This window comes from Corvus hawaiiensis, chromosome 1 (assembly GCF_020740725.1).
Source record: "Corvus hawaiiensis isolate bCorHaw1 chromosome 1, bCorHaw1.pri.cur, whole genome shotgun sequence".
In the NCBI taxonomy this organism is placed as follows: domain Eukaryota; kingdom Metazoa; phylum Chordata; class Aves; order Passeriformes; family Corvidae; genus Corvus; species Corvus hawaiiensis.
This window is the reverse complement of record NC_063213.1, coordinates 50297445-50314542: the sequence shown is the minus strand read 5'-3', so window position 1 is coordinate 50314542 and position 17098 is coordinate 50297445. Positions and strand designations below refer to the sequence as shown.

General features: G+C 36.3%; 1 protein-coding gene across 3 annotated transcripts in view; it reads left to right on the top strand.

Annotated features, from left to right (window-relative positions):
* AHR (aryl hydrocarbon receptor) overlaps window positions 1-13438 on the top strand; it is a 62548-nt gene extending 49110 nt beyond the window's left edge. For all 3 annotated transcript variants that reach the window (XM_048304170.1, XM_048304179.1, XM_048304186.1), the window contains 5 exons: window positions 389-591; window positions 2257-2366; window positions 4975-5116; window positions 5879-7169; window positions 10332-13438. In XM_048304170.1, coding sequence (XP_048160127.1) covers window positions 389-591; window positions 2257-2366; window positions 4975-5116; window positions 5879-7169; window positions 10332-10487 — 1902 coding nt within the window. In that variant the 3' untranslated portion in view covers window positions 10488-13438. The remainder of the gene's footprint in view (window positions 1-388; window positions 592-2256; window positions 2367-4974; window positions 5117-5878; window positions 7170-10331) is intronic.
* Window positions 13439-17098: the final 3660 nt, after the last annotated feature.

Genomic DNA, 17098 nt, shown 5'->3' with positions numbered 1-17098 from the left:
TTTACAACTGCAAAATTGAACATACATATTTGCAAGAGAAATAATGATATAGTTACACGTATGTATGTTCATTAGAATATTAGAAGGCCCAGTTGATATTTATTACTTACTACGTGTTCAGGGGTTTTTTTTTTTGGATTTTTTTACAGAATAATCTTCCCATTAATTAATTTTCCAGTAAGTTTATTAGTAGATCTTGAAGTGACACACTCAGGTGTATAACAGCAGTATTCTGTACTTGTTAGCTAACTTTTATGTATGCCATCCTATAAAGCTTGAATCTGATGGGTCTTAAAAAAATGAAAAATACATGTTTTCCATCAAAACAGAAATATCTTGCTCTTAGGTATCTCCAGCATATAACAATTACTTTTTTCCTCATCCTAAGGCTATGAATTTTCAAGGACGATTAAAGTTTCTCCATGGACAAAACAAGAAAGGGAAGGATGGTGCTACTTTGTCTCCTCAGCTTGCTCTGTTTGCAGTAGCTACTCCCCTGCAGCCACCATCTATCCTTGAGATACGAACCAAAAACTTCATCTTCAGAACTAAACACAAACTGGATTTCACACCTACTGGCTGTGATGCAAAGTAGGTATAAATTATTCTGGTAACAGTCTAGTAATCTGCCAGTGAGATAGGTTTCAAGTATGTATTTGAAATATAAAGCAGGCTACTCTTTCAGTATATAAACTGTTTCAGTGATGGTTGTTTATAAACTATTAAGGTTTTTCTCTTCAGCCCTGCTAACAAGGAAAGAGAAATGGGTTTGCCATAGTCTATTTCCTGGAAATGGCATAGTGCTCTCTGACTCTCCACTGTTAGAAAAACAAAGCAAAAACCCACAAAACCAACCCAAAATAAAAAACCCAAAAGACAGCATACTATTTAATTAGGGAACAAAAAAGTTTCATGTTAAATCTGGTTTGAAATTTGGTTTTAGAACTGACAGAACAAGTGTTTCATTTCATTTTACATGCATATCTTCTCCTTCAGTTCAAATAGGTGTAAAATACAATGGAAATGTTTTTTTCTTCAAAATAAATTAATTAAGTACTTTTTTTATAGTATGACTTTTACCTATTTCCAAACCATTTTTTTTCCTATGTAAAATTTGGAAACACTACTGCATTACTAGATCAAAATAATATTACTATGCATCAACTTGGCAAGAAGCCCATTAGGATGCTTTTTTATCAAAATAAAAGCCTCTGGCTTCCTTCCTTCTCCTCTCCCTCCTATTTTTGACTGACAATGCTTTCATTTGCAGTGGAGTCTCACATATGGGTTTCCGTGCCTACTTATAGGATACAGTTAAATTACTCGGTATTCTGTCTACTGAGACACCAAAATGTTTTATTTCTCTAAGCTGATACAAGTAAAAGTTAACAAAATGTTAACACAAGTGTTTCTTTCCTCTGATATTTTCATTCACTTGAAACTTCCAATTTTTGTCCCATTTTACACTTTTATGTATACTGTTCCCCATCCCTACTTTCCCCCTTTTTTTACCTTTCTGTCTTTGAATCTCCATTTCTTTGTTCCAAATCACCTTTAAGTCTCTTTTTGACTATGTCTTTTTATCATGTATTGCACAGAGATCACATGAATTCTGTTAAGTGTTTCATCTCCCCAGCCTCTAGTAAAGTACTCTAATTTTAGCTGCCAGGGTCAAACATGACTATCACTAGTAGTCCTCTGAGTCATATCTTGTTTAAATGCAAACACAGGGGTCCCAAACCACTCGATAGCAAACGGGATGTAATTCTGAAATGCACCTGGGTTTGAACTTTAAGCTACTAAAAATTCTAATTTAGGCAAGAAGTTTTGGATAACTAAAGTTAAACCCCTACTTAATTCTACACACAAGCACCTATAGGTAAATTATAAGAAACAGGGCTAAGAAAATCGTTTCTTTCTTTGGAACCAATGGGAGCTGCCTGCTAGGAGTGAATATATTCAATAGTATGGAATTGAGAGCCCAGCTGTAGGCATCCACTGTTTTTTTTTATGATCTAATGGTTTTGTGCACCCAGCCCTAGTCACTGAAGGCAACTTGGCAGACTAGTTAAAATTTTATTATTTGTGGACTGTATTTTTTATTGGAGCTGTTCTGCTTCCACATACAATTGATATAGGAACAAAGTGTAGTTAGCACTTGCATCTGAAATGTTCTAGCCATAATTAATTTGCTTCACATTCATTCTGTGAGTTGGTTCATCAGCCGTGTTGCAATTTTTTGGTTTTACCTTCCAGAGGAAAGATTGTCTTGGGATACACTGAAGCAGAGCTGTGTATGAGAGGAACAGGATACCAGTTTATTCATGCAGCTGATATGCTTTATTGTGCTGAAAATCACATCCGAAGTAAGTTTCATTCCCTAAGAATAGCTGAAAAATCAAAGCATGGAGTATTTTTTCAGTATGAATGCAATATGAAGTACAGTATAAAAAAAAAGGTTGTTAACAAAAAGAACACTGTTCATTTCATGTGTTTTTTCTCTCCATCTAAAAACCTACCCTAGCTGAAGAAATGTTTTATATTCATATCTAGACCCTTTTAGGATATATATTCCAGTCTCTGTCACATCTTGCTCTTCTCACTTCCTTTTCTGCTCAACCCAACTTCTGCTATTTGAGCAACTTTCTTTGGGCAAGGGGACTACCAAAGATAGCTTTCCTGTTAGCAAGTTAAATAAAGCATTTTCTTTTGATATTGGTGTAAGATTTTTACCAGAAATTAATCTCTGATTTAACATGCTAGTGTCCAAACATTTCTGAATTTAATTCTTGACCTTTTGAGTTGGTTTAAGTAACAGTTATGGAGAGAAGTATAGTGTTAAGGAAATAAGCATCAGCTATCTGATATACAACTATTTAGGGGACTCAGCTTTTTACTTTTGTTGTTAGTTATAACAAAGTTATCTTCTGAATTTACAGAATCATCTTCAGAATATTATGGTACTTCTTATTTTCTACTGACTTCACTTGAAAAGTTCATTTTTTTTTCTTTTATGCCCTCATAGACAATTAGATATTGCCCCTCAGCAGGTTGTTCTCAACCTATTTAGGCACGTTTTCTGTTTCAGGTATAGCTCAGTCACTGTTGCACATCGGTGGTTTTGTTTCTTTCATAAAGAATAACAAAGAAATTGTTCCAGAGTAGAAGGGTATGAAACTTGAATGGTTTGAAATTTTGTCTTAAAGAACTGGTTTTGCTACATTTTTGATGCTAAGACTAAAATAAAGAAAAGTTTTCTAACTAGGATTTTTGGTTAGATTCTTAGACTTTCCTTGTACATTTTATTTAATTTTTCTGTCTAGAAATGCAGGGGTTTTGAGCAATTGTATTACTTCCACCCCTCACCTCTGTGAATCACATATTTAAGAATTATCTTTAAAATCCACATTCATCACACAACCTTTCCTTAGAACAACAAAACCAGCCAAAATAAGCTGAAGCTCCCCACACAAAAACCAAGATAAGTTCATCACAACACAGAACAAAACTGGACATTTTGCACAAAATCCACCTTTTGTCCCTTCACCACAATTACAACAAAACTTCCCCATGATAATTCTACTCTCTGACATTGCTCGGTACTCGTTTTGCCTGTTACCTCTCCCAATTACTCTCCTTATCTCAAAATCCTCATGATCCTGGGTTTCAGCAACAAAAAGACTGTAGTGGGTTGACCCTGGCTGCATGCCAGGTACCCACCAAAGCCTTTCTATCACTGCCCTCTGCAACTGGAGAAGGGAGAGAAAATATAATGAGAGGTTCATGGGTTGAGATAAGGACCAGGAGAGATCACTCACCAAATACTGTCACAGGCAAAACAGACTTCATCTGGGATATTAACTGAATTTATTACTAACAAAAACAGAGCAGGATAATGAGAAGTGAAATAAGACCTTAAAAACACCTTCCACCAGGAAATCTGCTCCAGCATGGGCTCCTCTCTCCATGAATCTGCAAGTCTCTGCCAGGAGCCTGTTCCAGCACAGGCCTCCCACAGGTTCACAGCCTCCCCTAAGGCATCCACCTGCTCCAGCGTGGGGCTCCTGCATGGGCTGTGGGTGGATCTCTGCATCCCCGTGATCTTCCATGGGCTGCAGGGGCACAGCTGCTTCACCATGGGCTGCACCATGGGCTGCAGGGCAATCTCAGCTGGAGCACCTCCTGCCCCTCCTTCTACACTGACCTTGGTGTCTGCAGAGCTGTCCTTCCCACATACTCTCAACCTACTCTTCTCTGGCCACAATTATATCTGCACAATAACTTTTTTTTTTTCTTAAATGTTATCACAGAGTCATTACTACAATTTCTAATTGGCTCCACCTTGCCCAGCAGCATGTCCACCTTGGAGCTGCCAGGGATCTGCTCTGCTGGAAATGGAGGAAGCTTCTAGCAGCTTCTCACAGAAGCTACCCCTGTAGCCACCCCTGTTGCTACGAAAACCTGGCCACACAAACCCAATACAGAAATGTACCGTGAAAATGTACTATGTTTATCAAGCATCGTTAGTGGTAGTGGGAATGTAACGTAAGATTTTTAAGTACCTCTGCATTAACCACTCAGTATGTGAAAGAATTGGATTCAGAACTAAGTGTTTTCTAATTGTTTAAGTAATTGTCACTTTTTTGAAGGTAAGAGAGACTTATGCTTTTGTCATTTGCATGTTCTAGTATTTATTAATTTCTGTTATTGAAGAAATAGTGGACAAAGCCCCATATAGAATGCTGCCAATCTGTAGCAGAAATCTTGCAGTTTTGACTTTTATTTTACCAGTAAATTAGACATCTTGAAGTGATCAGTCATCCCGTTTCACTGGGAATGTGTTAGTGCCACACGGAATTGGGCGATTGAGGACATGAGATTTGTAGAATTGCTCTGCAGATGGATTTCCTTTCATGACATACAGGTTTTTGTGATTTTGTTTGCTGGACAGTAAACGGTATGCTTACTCTTTAGTGATGAAGACAGGTGAGAGTGGAATGACTGTATTTAGGCTTTTAACCAAAGAAAATCGATGGGCCTGGGTACAGGCAAATGCACGTCTTGTCTACAAAAATGGAAGACCAGATTACATCATTGCCACGCAAAGACCTCTTACGTAAGTCATCATTGCATAAAGTAGTAGGCTTCAAAAACTGAAAACTGGAGGTTGTTTATTTCACAAAGGAATTTTTGTTTTTAAATTAATACCCTTTATATTCCAAATTCCCAAAATTCTTTCAGTTTGCTAACAAACATTTCAGAACTTGTGGCATAGTCCTTTTGCATAAAACTTTAGACAGATTGATTTCTTATAAAGAGCAAGATCAGCAGCAGAAGCATGAAGTTATTCCATCCACCATATTCAATCCCAGTGAACAAAAACTGAGAAATCCAACTGCAGTTGTGTAGAAGGAACAACAAATAACAAAGAAATTCAGTCCTGAATTTCAGTGCAGAACTATGTTCTGCATAATATGGAATTCAGCCTTGTTAAATAGATTAAATAATTTTTGCAAAGGAGTCTGTAAAATGGAGGAAAAGAGATACTTCAAGTATTGATTTACTTGCTACACCAAGAAAAGCTTAATGCATGGCACAAAGCCTACTTATTTTCATTTCAGCCCCTAATGCACAGAGAATGGTGTATGCTATCTAAATTTAATTATAAATGTAATATGTAAATGTGGTATTACAGTCATAAGCTCCTTATTTCCTAATCTGCCTCTTGGTTTAACTCAGCCAAGTTGAGTTGAGGTAGGAATTCAAAAAATGCCTACAAATAGAATAGTTCATTTTTTATGTTAATTCCAGGGGACAAAAACATTAGAGTAACTATTTAGTACTACAGTACCATGCTATATATCTGATTTATTTTCAGAGATGAAGAAGGGGCAGAACATCTACGGAAGCGTAACATGAAGTTGCCCTTCATGTTTGCCACTGGTGAGGCTGTGTTATATGAGGTCTCTTTCCCTATGTCAAGCCTTATGGACCCCTCTCAACCGAAGAGTAAAAGCACAGTGGGAAAAGGAGCCAAAGCAATGCTGCAGAATGATTCTGTGGATCCAAACTCCCTCCTAGGTGTCATGTTAAGGCAAGATGAGTCTGTTTATCTCTGCCCTCCAGCATCACATAAACTTTCTTTTGAGCGGAACTTCTTTGCAGACAGTAGGGATGAACTGGGTGGTGTTGTTAGCAGTGGCTGGACAGACAATCTCCTACCTGCTGGAAACCACAACATTCTCAAACGGGAGCTGATGGAGTGTTCCCAGGACAGTACTGTTCCACTTCCTGAAGACAGTGCAGCACTCTTTCAGGATAACAAAACCAGTGATTTGTACAGCATCATGAAAAGTCTGGGTATTGACTTTGAAGATCTAAAGTGTATTCAGCAGGATGAGGAGTTTTTTAAAACTGAATTATCTGATGTGGATGATATTGGGGACATCAACATAACTGACGAAATCCTGACTTATGTTCAGGATTCCTTAAATAAATCTGACTTCTTATATGCAGACTGTAACCAGCAGCAGCCCTTGGTCCAGAATGAAGGTTGCATGGTACAGCAAGACTTAGATCCACATCAACTTCATCAGCACCAGAAACAGCTTGTGGAACAGCAACAACAGCAGCAGCAACAACAGCAGCAGCAACAGCAGCTCTGTCAAAAGATGAAACATATGCAAGTCAATGGGATGTTCACAAATTGGAGCTCTGGCATCAGCATGCCTCTTAGCTGCCCACAGCAGCAGCCCCAGCAATACGTGTTCCCTGGCATGCATGCCACTACATCTGAGTTCTCTTACAAATCAGAAGTAAACACTTCCCCTTATGAGTGTAGGCAAGACTTTGTTCCCTACAAGCAACCCACAGCGATGATGCCACAGCTTTCTAATTTTGCTCAAATGGATTTTCCTGCAGCAGGTTTTGATGGAACAACCTATTCTGCTTCTTCCAACTTTGAGGATTTTCTCAGTTGTTTGCCGCAAGTCCCTGAAAACCTTGAGTGTGGGATAAATTCTGAGTCAGTTATGCTCACTCCTGAAACATGCTATGCAGGCGCTGTTTCTATGTACCCATGCACGCAGGAGGCACAGCCCAGCTGCGTGGATCAAATGCAGTATGATCCTGTGATGACAAATCAACAACAACAAACCTTGGGGAACAAGGTATGGTAAACAGTATTGCTGCATTGCTTGCATTTTGAATTGAGTTTATATTATAGTTTTGGCTGGCTGCAGGGGGACAGAGTTTGTTGTGACTGTATTGCTGAGTTTGAAATGGATGGGTTAGTAGTGTGTGGATGTCTTTGCTTTATTTGTTCATTAGAGTGAAGAGAGTTGCATTTGGTCAAGTTTATATATACATGTCCCTGCAGTCTGATAGCTCTCTTTGGCAGTATTAATCAAGAGTGAATGAACTAGTCTGTGGACCTACCAGTAATTTTCTTGATAGGAGCAAAAGAAGAATTTTTAAAGTCTTGGAATTTGCTAATAGACCTTTTTGAAAGGAGTTGAGTTTCCTTGGCACACTAATATTCATTAAATATGTTGTAAGGATCAAAAAAAAAGTGTTAGTATTATCTAGCTACTCAGATCCTTCAATGATTTTAGGATTAGTGAAAGTATTAGATTATAATATCATAAAAATGGCCTTAAATATGAACTATTTCATTTCTATACACAATTTTACTCCAAAAATTTTTTTATATATTGCTATAAGTGAAAGTCAGCTTCTTCCTCATGCTGCTGTCTAAATTATCTGCTGAAGAAAACAGAGTTCGAAAAAGTTATATTCACAGTGAGATAAGCTGGTTCTTTTTCACCAAGGAGAAGGCACAATAAAAGTCATGGAAGAGAGGATCCTGGCTGTAGCACAGGCACAGTTGTAAACATGGTTCTTCATTGGTAAAATTAACTTAGAAATAAAATTCAATTACTAATTCCTGCTTCTGAATAACCTTTGTTGAAGTGCTTTCTCTTGTACCATTTATTTCTGTTAATGCTGCTAATGTACAGAGCCATAATTCTTTTTTTTTGTTTGTTTTACCTCAATGAGTTAATGTTCTGAAGTACTGATCCTGCAAATGCTTATGCACATGCATAAGCATTTGTAGAATTAAAATATTAATTGGTATTTAACCTATGCAAGACAAAGGTGAGGAATGCAATTTAGAACATATCCATTTTTTCACATGCTTAATACAAGTACAAAACATTCCCTTTTTTAAAACTGCTTCACTGCTGAAAAGAATGCAACTGCAGAATTGCAGAAATTTACCTAAAATATAGGACAGCTCAGCAATATGAATGGCTTCTCCCTGAGTTTCCAGAGTTGAAATTGCATGAAGTGACTTTGAGAAACTGCAGTGCACAAGCTTGAGCACTGCTTCGCTGTGCGTTGCCTGGCTGTGCTCGGTGTTCAGTCTTTTTTAATGCTTCTTAATAGTGTTGCAGGGAAGTTCCAGGGCCATCCAAGTTTGTTTTTATAATAACAAAGAATTACTCTTTTCACAAAAGCTGTACTAGTGTGATGTATCAGTTTTGAACAGCCATTGCATTTTTAATTCCATTTCTTTATTTTTAATGGTTGGTTTCAATTGCATTTATGTTGCAGATTATTTTGTTGTTACACTGCCTTAATCATTTTGTTATGACCCCTATTTTTTTATTTTCTTCCTTGCATTTTCTTCACATCTGTCTATAAAACGTTTAATGACTGAGACAGCAGCTCTGAAAAAATTATGTCTATTGCTTCATATTTAATAGAATTCTGTGCTGCAATAATAATAGGACATTCAGTTTGTTGTTGTAAAAAAATGAACAAAAGCCACTTTGTGAAAAATTGTCCTTACTTAATTTGTTCAGAGGCAAATTCAGCCCCTCTTGTTAGGGTATTCCCATGCTGTAGGGCTGGGTAGCACTGCATAAGCAGAAGCCTCTTGTGAATAAGCAGATAGGATACTGCTGTCTGAGCCCACATTCACACAGCCAAACCAAAGTAGGGCAGTCTTGGTGGCTGGGTTTAGCACGCTGACATCCCTGTCAGTGGTTAGAGTTCAGAGAGAGGACAGATGTTGCTATCCAAGCCATGACTGGTATCTTTTCAGACTTCTAACTCCCATCGATTTCTACATGAAAAGACTATGGGATTAGAAATCCAGAAGGGTTTATTGTGCCTTGACCTTCTGCCTATCTTTTAATTGTGGTGGGAACATAGCCAATGTAGTCTAAAATCACTTTCAGAGATGGAGAAGGACAGAAATGCCTGTGATAGTTTGGCTGCTTGTTTAGGATCAGTATTCCTTTATTAAGTAGGAGAAACCTTCCTAAGTACTTGATTCTGTGCTGAGAGCATTCTTAAAAAATTTAATGAGCATGGCCATCTTATTAATGAAGAATATTAAAATAACCTGTTTCTGTCAGAAATAATCCTAGTGTATGCTCTTAAAAGTGTGTCAGCTTTGATTAAAAACATAATTGTTTTTAAAAGGTTAGAAGAATTGGGCACAGTTAGTCAAATTTCAATGTTTGCATAGAAGGAAAAAAAAGAACTAATACCCAGCATAATTTGATAGATGGATGAATGAATGTATGAGACATGTTCTTAAAGACAAATCTTGAATGAATGAGTACTTATGATATAAGCTGCTCCTAAAGAGATGATGGAAATGTTTAAAATACTTTGTTGTATTTTCTTTGCATGACCGAATTGAGTATTTTGTAGATAAAGTCCATGGCATGACAGGAAGCATTACATTAGGTGGTTAAAATAATCCTAGGAACAATTTTTTTAAGACTGATGAAAGCCATTCATTGCTCTTACTTGGCATTGTCAGTATGGAGACTGTCAAAAAGCCCACCCTGCAACATTTCAGCCTGTGGATTGCACACAGTATGCTTCAGGTTATGGATAGGACTGCATGTGCATTCCTGGAAGAGCTGTAATGTCTGGATCCCACTGCAGGCATGGAAAGATGTAAATAGGTTGCTTTTAAAATGTAACAGCTGGATGTGACAATTAGGAGTTCTCAGTCAGACTGTAGTTTCTAAAAATAGAAACTATATTGCACTTTAGATAAGAGAATTGTTTCTTTACTTAGCCAGAAATATGGCTCCCATTGACTTCAACATGGGTAAGATTCACTGATGATTCAGTCCCTACTTTAATGCAAATTAACTTCTCATTATTCATCATTAAAAAAGCAATTAAACCTAATCAATGTATTTTAAGATTATCTCATCCAACGTGTCTTTAGGAGGATTATTAAATACTTATAAATAAATTGGTTTCCTATGCTAACCATTTATATTCTCTTTTTTTCCTGCCAGTTCCAAAATGGTTTCAATGGAGGAAATGTAAGCGAATCATATCCCTCTCAGTTAGATGTGATCAGTAATGCACAGACTGCCACACATCTTCAGCCTCTTCATCATCCAAAAGAACCCAGATCCTTCTCAGATTTGGCATCTAGTGGATTTATCTGATTCAGATCTAGAGCTCCATCTGTGATTTTGTCTGGGCGTCAGGTTGCTCTGATAAGTCTCTCTTTGAGCATCAGACTTTAACAGCTAAATTGCATTTTGAGAATATGAGGTTGATTGCACTATATACGGGTGGATATGTAATTTAAGACCTGGCTTTTGAGAATGACAGGTGAAATTGAATCTTCCGATTAAAAGTATGCATGTGCTGTTTTGCATCAGGTTGACTGTGTCCGTGAAGTATGGATTACATACATACTACAGACTATGTCATGCTATACAACATAAGATAAGGCAAATGGTTTTGTTCTTTAGAAAATAATTGGACACTTTACAAATAGCATTGATGGCACAAGGAAGGTGATTTCACACATGAATTATTTCCAGACTTTATTTTTCAAAAACTATTAAAAAGCTCTAAATTAATGAGAATCAAAAGCACTTAATTTTAATGCATACTAAGCTCTTTAATCACTTATTTTATATTTAAACCCTTTTGTTTTAAGTCTCCATTTCTAGCACTTTAATAGAAGGCTTAATACAAGGATATGATATGCAACTTCAGGTTTTCTATGAAACAGACCCCTTGCATTCCTCCTTTTCATGTCAACCTTAAGTGCCTCACAATTTAGCTACCTTGTTTCTGATGGGAGCTTATTTTAGCAAAACTCACTATAAATGTCATCTCTAGATTGTGAACTTTTAGCTAACATCTACAGTGCTACTGGCCGTGTCTTTTTTCCTTTCCTTATTTGTTTAGAGAGTGACTTAATTCATCTGTGGATTTGTTACACTATTATCAGGAGTTGCTAATGTTCTGAATTTAGTTCAGCTAAAGAATTTGAGTTTATTCTATACTGCTTTTCTGCTTTCTTCAGGCAATACAGGGTATATTAAAAAGCAGATTTTGCTGAGGGGGAGGAGCAGATCCTCAGGATTAGTTTTAGATTATTAATGCTGAAAAACATGTGCCTTATCTTGTGTTAAAATGCTCATAATGTTCTTTAGAAATAATACAAGGCTGTTCTATGCAAATATTTTCATTAAAATGGATATTGAAAAGGATTGCATTTTCAATAAAAGGGGTAAAGAAGTCTCAATAGTGATTGGTATTGACATTATTTTGACTGCAATTTTCAATGTTAATAGTGGGATAAGGGTCAGTTTGGTTTCAGTTTTATCCCTGGCAAATTGCACTGCAAAGAACAGAGAGGTTATTCTTCTTGTGTATGTTGATCCATTTGTAAAGCTTTGTGCAAAATATGAAATTGGGGAAAGAAAAAAGTAATTGGAGAAATTCTCCTTGTAATAGGTTTTATTTTCAGGAAAAAAGCCAAACTAAACATATCCACTAAACATTCTGGGGTTTTGTTTTGCTTTTTCTGAGGACTGTTCAAATTTCAGACACCAATGTTTGGTGCAAAATAATAATCTCCTTGAAAAATACAGAAATGTGTATATGTTCAAAATATTTCATACTCTTGTGTGTTGTATAGTTCATATATATAATAAAATGTCTTTGTAAAATATTTTAAACAGTTAATTTTAAAGTGTTACATCGTTATATGTTAAGAACAATTTTATTACATTTGTTATATATAATGTAAAATGGCAATTTAGCTAGTTTGTTTGAAACAGGCAAAAGTAAATTGGCTCCCTCCAGATAGTTGTTAATATTGTTTAATAAAGGACAATCACTTGAAATTGGAATCCTTTCATAGCTGAAACATGCTTTCTCTGAAGAAGAACTTATTTTCTTCCATTTTGTGTGATGTGATACATTAGGCCAAACTTCTAACTGTTAGTTACAACTTTTCAGATTAATAAATTCAGCAGTTCTTTTAAGTGAAATTAGCATATATGAAAGGGACATTAAGGAAGCAGTAACTATTCAGGAAAAGCCCATAAAGACGTTGTGGGTTTTATTATAAGGCTCTTTTTTTTTTTTTTATAATGTTTCAGATTTTGTTTTCAGCACAAGATAATTGTAACAAATTCACATAATATCATTTGACTTAATCCTTCATTCTGTCTATTTTTTTTATTGAAGGTCTTGTTTTAAGCCAATATCTGAAGCGTCTTCCATATCTAGCTAGTGTATCATGTCTGCATTTGAACTTGAAAATTAGAAAAATGCTGTAAAACCGGAAGGTTGAAAGGGATAATGTATGTGTTCCATCTTACAAACCATTATATGTCCTGTTTATGAATTTAGTTAAACCAAATACCTGTTGTCCTATCACTAAGTGCCAAGGATGCAGTACTACAACTGTGCTGCCCTACTTAATGTAAACAAGTTAGTTGTTTATATGCATATCAGCACATTTTGTGCATTATCTTACGTGTACAACGTTGACTGTATTAGCGCACTCTTGATCTGCACCAAACTGTACCTACAGTGCACAGGTGGTTTTGAATTGGATCTCTATTAGCCCTTCAGGTCTGTTATAAGTAAGATTATAACCCAGTGTTAGTCAGTATTACTCTCCGCTTTTGTACAAGTTTTCTTACCTTGTTTTACTTCCCAGTTCTTCTCTCTCCTTTGCTATGCCTGCACATACCATGCAATACACCTCTTGCGTTAAGGTATGGTTCTGTAGCGCTCTCGCTCATCTCCACTAAAGTTTGTAAGACATAATACATTGTAATAAAATATTCACTTGAATGTAGCTGAAATGTATGTTCTTTTACTACAAAAATGTTTGATTTCAGCAGTATACAAAAAATACATTATCATATGGTTACTAATATCTTTTGAGAGCTCGTCATCTAAAATAGTTTACAAAACTTGTTATTTACGTCACTGTGGACTTTGCACTTCTCTGATTATTAGATGCGAATACAATGTATATAATTTAGAGTGGTGAACAAATGTGTATTTGTCCATGGAATTAGTATTTTATACTTGCATGAAAATGAGTTTATAAATAAAGTTTGTAAATAGCAAGCCACAATTAGTAGTTGGAAGGCTCCTATATTCATTGCTTACTCACAGTAAATTCACAGTTGAACAGTACTGAGGCAGGAACAGATTTCTGCATTGATGCTGCTGAAAAGAAGTATGTTCTCTTTTGTGATCTGTAGCTGGCCATTGGTACTTAAATTACATTGGTATTTACTGTTTATTGCTAGTTTATAAGTAGTGACATTAGGTTAAGAAAACAATTTGTTTATTTCTAATAATATTTGCTAATATTACTGTTTCCTGTGTGGTATGTTGGCTTTGCATTATAATCTTTTAAATCATTTGTAATGCTAAATCAAATGTTTCACTGTAATTCCCTATGCAGTTTACCAAATTTACAGTGGTTCTTCAGTTTAGTGACATGATGGACAAGAATTTAATTGGCTTGAACTACACCACTGTCTTGTAAAATTCATTAAGACAAATGTCTTATTCAGAATCAATACTAGGCTGTGAACTCTGTATGTCAGTCCTATTGTTTACTCTTCTTTCACTGCACAAAAAGACATGCTAAGGTACAAGAATAATTCAACAAGACTGCAAATCTATAAGGTAACATCTGGAAATAGTCAAGCAGTAATATAAGCAACACTGGTCATCCTTTTCTTTGTAGTCTGTTGCATTTGTTAAATGTGCACCTTCAAGCCACATATCAGCCTGTTCCCAGAAGTATACGACCTTACTGTCCAGTTTTGTTTGAAGGAAGGAGATACTTTCTTCTGGGGAAAGCCATTTTCTTTATGATTTATGAAGTTTTTTTCTTCTTTGCTCTAATTCAGCATGAAAGTTAACAACCATGGTGACACCAAACCAGCAGTAGGGCACTGCATCAAAAGCTCAGGCAATTTTTTGATAGTACACAAGGCTCTGTCAGAGGGAAGCTTTTCCAAATAGCTATGTTGGAGATCTTCCAAGTGAGGAACCATGTCTTCCACTCACACACTTAAATTGAGAGCTGTTTTATTCTCGGATGATTTTGTTCATCTGAGAACTGGCTTTTTAATTAGAGTTACTTCTACTGTTTAGAGTAGGAGCCTGATTCTACTTCTAATATTTTTATTCTGTCATTGATTAATTTGGCAAATTATCTTCCTGCCTTCTTCCCTCTCTGCCGAGGCATCCTTCCCTACTAGCTGACAGTTGTAGTTCTAAATAAGTAATACAAGAGCAAAACAGCTTTAGACATCTAAAATACAAGTTGACACTTAAAACTAATATTGAAATTCCCCCCCACTGTATACTTTGTGCTGTCTAAACACGTCATGATTTCCAGCATGGGGCACTGTTCACTTTCCCCCATTTCATTTCCGTTCCCTCCAGGAAGCAATTCTCACTTTGATTACTTATCAATGAATCTGAGCCAGCTCTAGAGAGAGACATCCATTCTTTCACTCTAGCAAGTTCTGGTGCATTGATTCTTCTGGTGAACCCACATTCTATAATTCCTCTTATCTCTTGAAGTTTGTCTTCCTGACAAGTAAAGAAGAACTATATTAAGGCATCAGTATCTAAGTAAAAAAATTTCAAAGATTCAACCAAATATGTGAAATCAAAGATGTTATCAGTCTTATGAGATGATGAGTTTTCTTCTTAATAACCTGACTTTTCTATTCAATGTCCAACATACAATGTTATAGTATTAGTATTAAATAAAGCTATATACACTTAGTTTCCAAAGAAGGTAGTCTTTGAGAAAAGGAGAGGTTCCTCAACCTTAAACATTTTTATGATTTATGCTGAAGCCAACAGGCTCTTATCTTCTCTTTAATCTTCCCTGGATGCAAGTAAAAGTATAAGCAACACTGCTTATAACTTTTATTAATTACTAACTTACTTAATTTCAAAATTAATGACTTCAACAGCTTTTTTAACATGTTTTGAAGACTCTATATGATCATAATCATCACCTATACAACTAAGTTTGAGAAGTTTCATTATTGAAAAAATAAATTATAAAAACAGTAGAGGAAGCCTGAGGCATGTTGGGACTAATTGGAATCCTTCATGCTGCATAATAATAAGAATAATGGTAATAACAATAATAATAATAAATATTAAAGTCCCTCCTATACTTACAGAATGAAAATTTTTGATCAAATTTTCTCCTTTTTGCTGGTTTTGGACAGGCAGACTTCCCACAACACAGAGTAGTGGGCATCTGTTGGTACATGATATAAACCAGAGGAACTCAACTCCTTGTTAATAAAAGTAAGAGCTAAATTAGAAGAAACTATGAAATTTATTTGTGACACTTGTCAGTAAAATTTTGAGGAGGAGGTGCAGGAAGAGAAAGGATGGTTTCACACTCACTGGACTTCAAAGGTGTTTGAAGGTATTTGTATTATTTTCTAGTTTCTAAGCCATAATCCTTCATTTTTTAAAGACCAAAATTTAAATCTTCAGAGTCCTTACTTGGCTGCCTTGATTATGCCATAGCCACTCAGATCCTGGCAACACCGAGCTACTTGGCTACCAAGCCCTCAAAGTTGCATATCAGGTGTTTCCTGCATCTCTGCGGGGCCCAAACCAGTAAGGGGTTTCAAAACATAACGAGAGAATTTATCCAACAGAAAGCAGACAGAAAGTCTGTCAAAAAGAACTAATTGGCAAGCAAAAGAAGTTAGCTCCATCCTCTGCCTTGTTTGGCTTTGGGATGTGAATGAAATGGTCTCCATAGTGGTTCATAGGATATGCTGAAATGAAAAAGTCTCTCCTTTTAAGTTGTTCCACTTGGAACGAGTAGTTCATGAATAACAGAGAGCGTGAGAGAGCAAGGGATATATCCTTTGGTGTAGGATCTAGGACATGAACTTAAGACAATTGGATTCTTCAGGAGGAGGTGCTGGGTTCCCAGGATAGTCTGTGGCCCAGCAATTAGGACATTCATTCACCTCTTCATCAGCATCTTTTTCATTCTCTTGAGGGGAGAAATGTTATCAGTTTGGATTGAGGTTTAAATGTAAAAGCCCTCAAACAAAATAAAAACCCTTCATACTTGGTTTCACATCTGCAGTAGATGAAGGATCTCTGCAGCTGAAATATGCTACAAATGGCCTCGTTGGAGAGTTTATTCTCTTTCATTTTAGCTGTCCATACTCACATGTATGTTTTTTCAGGCATGTATATTGCAAGTTCTCATCAATATTGTAAACATAACTGTCTCTCAGATCTTTTTCTACAGAAGATGCAAGTTGCTCTTCCAAGTTATAAATGGAACTGTAAAGTAAGTGCAGAATGACTTTTTCCCAGTGGAGCTTCAAATACAATGCCAAGAGCTGGTCAGGACTTCACAGTACTGCCAATCATGATAAAAAATAGAGTAGTCCTTTGTTTGCAGAAGTACCTAAAATTACTAAACAAAATGGTGTAGCTTTTGTGTGTCCTGGTGGGTGGTGATAGCAGTGCTGTGTAACGTGCACATGCACGTAGGCAGAGCAGCCTGTGATCATGAAGGCACATGATTGTGTGCCAAAGAATGTTTTAATTATACTGGCATTTAATCAAACCTTGAAAGGCTAATAAGAGCCTGTGACACCTCATTCAGTATAAGGAAGGATCTGCATTAAACTTCAGACCTAGACTTATAATCAGTACATAAACTTTTATGTACTTAGCTTTATGGCTCAAATCTACTTTCAGTCCCTCAATA